The 6,145-nt window shown below is 51.3% G+C and overlaps 1 protein-coding gene across 1 annotated transcript; it reads right to left on the bottom strand.

The window, feature by feature from the left end:
* Window positions 1-1,593: 1,593 nt before the first annotated feature.
* On the bottom strand, window positions 1,594-5,364 carry LOC143899746 (uncharacterized). Its single transcript, XM_077410270.1, has one exon. The coding sequence runs from the start codon at window positions 5,362-5,364 to the stop codon at window positions 1,594-1,596; it is 3,771 nt and encodes a 1,256-aa protein (XP_077266396.1).
* Between the last annotated feature and the right edge of the window lie 781 nt (window positions 5,365-6,145).

The following is a 6,145-nucleotide window of genomic DNA, read 5'->3' as shown; positions in this document are numbered from 1 at the left end:
GGTGCCGGTCAATGTGCTTGATTAACCTTTTTCGCTACAAGAATTGCCTCGATCCGGCTCGAAGGACCAGATGTTTCGTGCGCGACCGAGGGACCCTCGGGACACGAAGTATGCCGGGACCACCCTGTCCAGGGCGCGGGGCAAGAACCAAGGACGTAGCGAAAAGAGGGTTCAAAAAACGCTCGCCGGGTTTTCTGACAAACACACTTTATTGCACATAGAGTATTTCTCGCATTCACGCACCCGAGCACCCAGAGCATTCGCGGGATGGCGGGACGGAAATCTTGAGTCGCTCCTTCTGTCTGCGTGGCTCGCGAAACGGAAATCTTGTAGAACGGTAGATAACCGCCCTCGCGTTCGGAGATCTTGCTCGCGGTCAACGGATATCTTGTCGCGAAACAGACGAGCGACCGCGGTCACGAGGTGCGAGATGCTCAGGCTTTCTTGTTGTCTCGGGTACGCGATAGTGAGTTCGCGTTTTACACAATCACTATACGCTTTACATTCACGATATGATCGTCCGTGTTCACGAACGGCGCGGCACGTCAAGATGGCCGCGAGAGAGGGGTCGATATCGGGATCGAGCTCCCTACGCTGAGTTATTGAGAAGTGCTCGCTTGCACTTACGCTCGGTTATCACAACACTTGTTGCGATCACGATACCCGGGCTGACTTCATGTGACGGTCTCGTTCGCCGTCTGTACGTTCTTTTAGATGAGGATCACGGTACCGCACGCGGTGATCACGTGATCTGTTTGTGCTCGTTGCCCACTCGATTGCGGGCGACAACTCGTCAATCTCGTCTGACGAGAGATATTGCGCGACGACTAATGCCGCTCGCGACAACACTTGTACGCTCGAAACTACCCTCGCACAGGGCGTCTCGCGTTCCCAAATACCGAATTCCTCGCAGTCGGAAAACGGCTCACTCTTCGCGGCACGAGCGAAAGAGCGATTCGAGATGTTTCACGCGGCGATCTCACGGATGCGGCTCGCGATGAAACTTGATTACGGACTTCACGCACTGGCGGTCGAGACCACTCCCGATAGGCACAATGTCGCGAACGCCCGGCTCGATGTCTCTCTTTTCGCGGCAGAGAACAGAAGAGAGCGCGGATCGATATCGATTATCCTTCGTCCCGATAGGAAACCCTCGGCGGGGGTATGGGCCTCACGAAGGGCGAATCACATCGATCCGCGATGTAACGCGTTGCGCGGTATACATATTTCGGAATACGCGTGCGCGTTTTGCAATCGCGCTGTCGAAACGGTAGCGCGATACTCGGGTGATCTCGGATAAGGTCGAGTCAAGCCCGAGGGTTGTTTGTGCTTGCGCCAGGGGCGATTACTTTCGCGACAGCGCCCTGCCACCTGATTTTACCTTAATCCTAAACATACCGCCCGCCTCGAAGCTTTAGTTTCGAAATTTTCTGACTTCGAATGTGATGAAGTTCGAGGAGGTCGATATGTGAACGCACGATCTCTTATGAGCTAATCGAACGCAAACTTACATACTGTCGCAGAACTTTATTTACAAGACTTAAGCAATAAGGGTAACAAGAATATCACGAACCGCCCGCCGTGGCAGACAGTTCAGCGACGCGAAGGCTGAAGAGAAGTCGAATCGTTACTAGAAGTCTCGTCAGAACGCGTCTCACAGTCAATCGGCAGGAAACACAGTTTTACTATCGGCCGGGTATACTCGGACGTCGCGGTTTTGACATTCACAACACGAATCAATCCATCGGAACCGGCGTGGCACTGGGTAATTCGACCAAGCTCCCATTTACAAGGAGGCAGTGTGGCATTCCGCAATAAAACGAGCTGCCCAACTTTCACGGGCGTTTGCAATTGTCGCCATTTAACACGCTGCTGCAACGTGTTAACGTAATCTGTTTGCCACAATTTCCAAAAGCGCTCGGTCAAATGTCGAACTCGTTGCCACCTCGACAACCGATTTTCATGCAAATCTAATAGCGATGGCTCCGGATTGACCGTGATCGCCGATCCGATTAAAAAATGTCCGGGCGTTAAGACCTCGTAATCATTGAGCGTATCTTTCAACGGAGCGAGAGGACGCGAATTAAGACACGCCTCGATTCGGCACAACAAAGTCGTAAGCTCTTCGAACGTGAGCGTGTGATCCTGGAGTACCCGACGGAGATGATGTTTCACGCTCCGGACTCCGGCTTCCCATAAACCACCGAAATGTGGCGCAGACGGGGGAATAAAATGCCATTGGACATTATCGGAAGCGGTGGCGTTGAGAAAATTCGGATCATTAACGGCTGCGCGATATGCTTGGTATAACTCTTTATTGGCTCCGACAAACGTTGTCCCGTTATCGGAGTACATTGACTCCGGCAATCCTCGACGAGCGCAGAATCGAGAAAAGGCGTCTAGAAACGCGGGTGTGGAATAATTTCCTACTAATTCTAAATGGATCGCGCGGGTTGCAAGACACACAAACAACGCGATATACGCCTTTCGTGAACCAATTCCGCGGCCACCGAAAGCGCGAACTTGTACGGGTCCCGCGTAATCGAGACCGCAATGTGAGAAACTGCGCGATGGCGGAGACACTCGCAGAGTAGGAAGATCTCCCATGAGCTGCTGGGGCACGACCGCCTTTTCACGCGTGCAAACCACGCACTTATGAATTATCGATCGGACCGCGCTTCGAGCTCGTAAGATCCAGAAGTCCTGTCGCAGTGTTGCGAGCGTGAGCTGCATGCCTGCATGAAGCATTCGCGAATGAGCTTGCCGAATGAGTAGAGTCACTAACGGATGTGACGCGAGTAAAATTGGATGCTTAGAATTAAATGAGATCGGAGCGTTTTTCAAGCGTCCTCCGACTCTAAGCAATCCCTCGTGATCCACAAATGGATTTAACGATAAGAGCGGACTTTTAGCATTTAATGGTTTGTTGTTCGTATACACAAATCGATGTTGCCGCCACTGGTGAATGACAACTGGCAAATCGGGTTGAAGTTTAAGACCCGAGAGAAGATGATCATTCAATGATGATCCGTTAGAAGAGGGACATGACGCGTTGAAAACGACACGCAGATGCGTAGTTTTTCCGTCTTCCCGGATAACGGGATGATGCGGAATGAAAACGCATTGCGTATCATTGAACTCGGAAGCGGGCACTTCCCTCATGTGCCCGAGAGCTTCATATTCGCGAAGAAATTCGGAGTACTCGTCCCGTTGCGCAGGATGAGCATCGAATCTCCGAATTAACCCGTTAAGATATTTCTCGGCGATAGCGCGAGAATGTCCGATTTCGATCGGAGGGCCTTCCTTAAATGGAAGACGTACAATATAGCGTCCGTCAGGACAGCGTGAATGAGTGAGGCGAAAATGCTCTTCGCATTTTTCGTCCTCGGGAGTGAGAGTCATCCTTCGCGGAATCTCTTCGACCTCCCAAAACCGTCGGAGTTCCTGATCGAGCGACAAGGAATTGAGACTGTGATGAGCATTCACAGTATACGAAGGTCGATCGTGTGACGAGTCAACCGAGATGGCATGTAAGGCCACCTGACTAGAAGTGATGGGTCCCGATATTACCCATCCCAATATCGAATTTTGAGCGATAGGCTGTCCCACCGCCCCTTTTCGAATTCCGTCTTTAATGAGAGCGCTATATAATTCCGCGCCTACTATAATGCTAATGGGATCTGCGCTCATGGGGTCGTGGTCAGCCCATGGGAGATCCTCGAGATGAGCCAACGTCGCCTCGAGCGGCAAACGTTTTGGCGCGTATGCCGTTAGCGATTTCAAAATTAATGCGGTCGTCGAGAATGCCGGAGTCTGTTTACCTTTCGGCGAGATCGTTATTCGCGCGGCATATCGATACGTCCCGGCATTTACACACCCGACGGCCGAAACCGAAGTTGGCATTCGAATTCTCTTCAGCCGTAAACACTGCGCGAGTTTCTCGGTTATAAAGGTCATTTCGGAGCCTTGATCAAGCAAGGCTCTTACAATCACAGAACGGCCCGAAGACGCGCTAACGGTAAGCCAAGCTGTCGCGAGCAAAACATGCGAACGAGTGGTGTGCGAAGACGCAAACAATGAGCTTACTTCGCTACTGGGCGTTTCACTTTGTTTCGGCGTGTCGGTTGACGCCGTGACCTCTGCGGGTTTCGAGGAAGAGTCGGAATCTACATGGAGCAACGTGTGATGTTTTCTCTGACAAAGACGGCATGAATATTTACTGGAGCACGTTTTTGCCCCGTGATTTGAACTTAAACAGTTGAAACACCGTTTCTCTTTCTGCACAAGTTCTCGCCTCTGATTCGGACTCTTCTCGGTAAATTTCGGACAAACGTAGAAAGCATGCTTCGCTTTACACAACGAACACGGCGGAAACGATTTCGCGCACACGTTAGCACTAATCCTTTGCGCATTCGAATTTTTCGCTTTATCGGAGGAAGAAAGGGGGAGCTTCCAATTTTCGAGAGCTCGGATTCGATTATCCAAGAATTTTTTAAAGTCATCGTATGACGGAGGATGTCGAGCTTCACCAAACTTTAAATTCCATGCCTTTCGCGTAACTGCATCGAGTTTTTGTGACCCGAGACTGATGAGAATATCGCTCCATAACTCTTCAGGCGTGCGATTCAATTTGTCGAGAGCTGCAACGGCGGAATTTATTTTATCGCGTAATGATTGCAACTCAAGAGCGGATTCTTTCGCGACCGCTGGCAAATTCAGCAGCGTCGACATGTGAATATTGATCAAACGACGTTTGTCTTCAAATCGCGCGTTTAACGTACTCCACGCAATGTCGAAATTCTCCGCGGTAACACTGATATCGTTCACACACTCAAGAGCGCGACCCTGAAGGCATGAAATGAGATAATGCATACGCGAGAAATTTGAGACGTCTTTATTATTAATTATAAGAGACGCAAACCGATCACGAAAGCTCTCCCATTCCTCGTACTTCCCGTCAAACGGAGGAAGGTTTATCGGCGGAAGATGAGACAAAGAAAACGCGGACGACGGACTTGTGGGGACATGCGGCCCGAAACTGACAGACTGGTTCGGACTTACATACGGATCCAATTCCTCCAGACACTCGTGCATGTAGTCCAAGGCGGTCCTGTACTTCTCCTCGTAGACCTCATAATGTTGATCCTTGAAGTACTCGTGATTCACTCGTTCCGCAGCAGGAATAGCGGCTCGAAGGGCGAAGTGTCCATCCCGGATTGTTGCCCAGACGTCCTTCATATCAGTGATGCGACTACGAATCTTGGCTATCGTCAAGTTTTTCTTGCCAATCTTCTTGAAGTTTTCGAGCGCGCGATTGACGGTTCGCAATCGCTGAGACTGCTTGTCGAGCAGCTGCTCACTCATGGTGCCGGTCAATGTGCTTGATTAACCTTTTTCGCTACGAGAATTGCCTCGATCCGGCTCGAAGGACCAGATGTTTCGTGCGCGACCGAGGGACCCTCGGGACACGAAGTATGCCGGGACCACCCTGTCCAGGGCGCGGGGCAAGAACCAAGGACGTAGCGAAAAGAGGGTTCAAAAAACGCTCGCCGGGTTTTCTGACAAACACACTTTATTGCACATAGAGTATTTCTCGCATTCACGCACCCGAGCACCCAGAGCATTCGCGGGATGGCGGGACGGAAATCTTGAGTCGCTCCTTCTGTCTGCGTGGCTCGCGAAACGGAAATCTTGTAGAACGGTAGATAACCGCCCTCGCGTTCGGAGATCTTGCTCGCGGTCAACGGATATCTTGTCGCGAAACAGACGAGCGACCGCGGTCACGAGGTGCGAGATGCTCAGGCTTTCTTGTTGTCTCGGGTACGCGATAGTGAGTTCGCGTTTTACACAATCACTATACGCTTTACATTCACGATATGATCGTCCGTGTTCACGAACGGCGCGGCACGTCAAGATGGCCGCGAGAGAGGGGTCGATATCGGGATCGAGCTCCCTACGCTGAGTTATTGAGAAGTGCTCGCTTGCACTTACGCTCGGTTATCACAACACTTGTTGCGATCACGATACCCGGGCTGACTTCATGTGACGGTCTCGTTCGCCGTCTGTACGTTCTTTTAGATGAGGATCACGGTACCGCACGCGGTGATCACGTGATCTGTTTGTGCTCGTTGCCCACTCGATTGCG

This window comes from Temnothorax americanus, unplaced genomic scaffold, assembly GCF_048541705.1.
Source record: "Temnothorax americanus isolate GAGA-0224 unplaced genomic scaffold, ASM4854170v1 Scaffold288, whole genome shotgun sequence".
NCBI classification, from domain to species: domain Eukaryota; kingdom Metazoa; phylum Arthropoda; class Insecta; order Hymenoptera; family Formicidae; genus Temnothorax; species Temnothorax americanus.
This window is presented reverse-complemented; position numbering and strand designations above follow the sequence as displayed.

What these genes read in the sequence shown, in the direction of transcription:
- LOC143899746 (XM_077410270.1), bottom strand. Translation starts at nt 5,364, where the DNA reads ATGAGTGAGCAGCTGCTCGACAAGCAGTCTCAGCGATTGCGAACCGTC.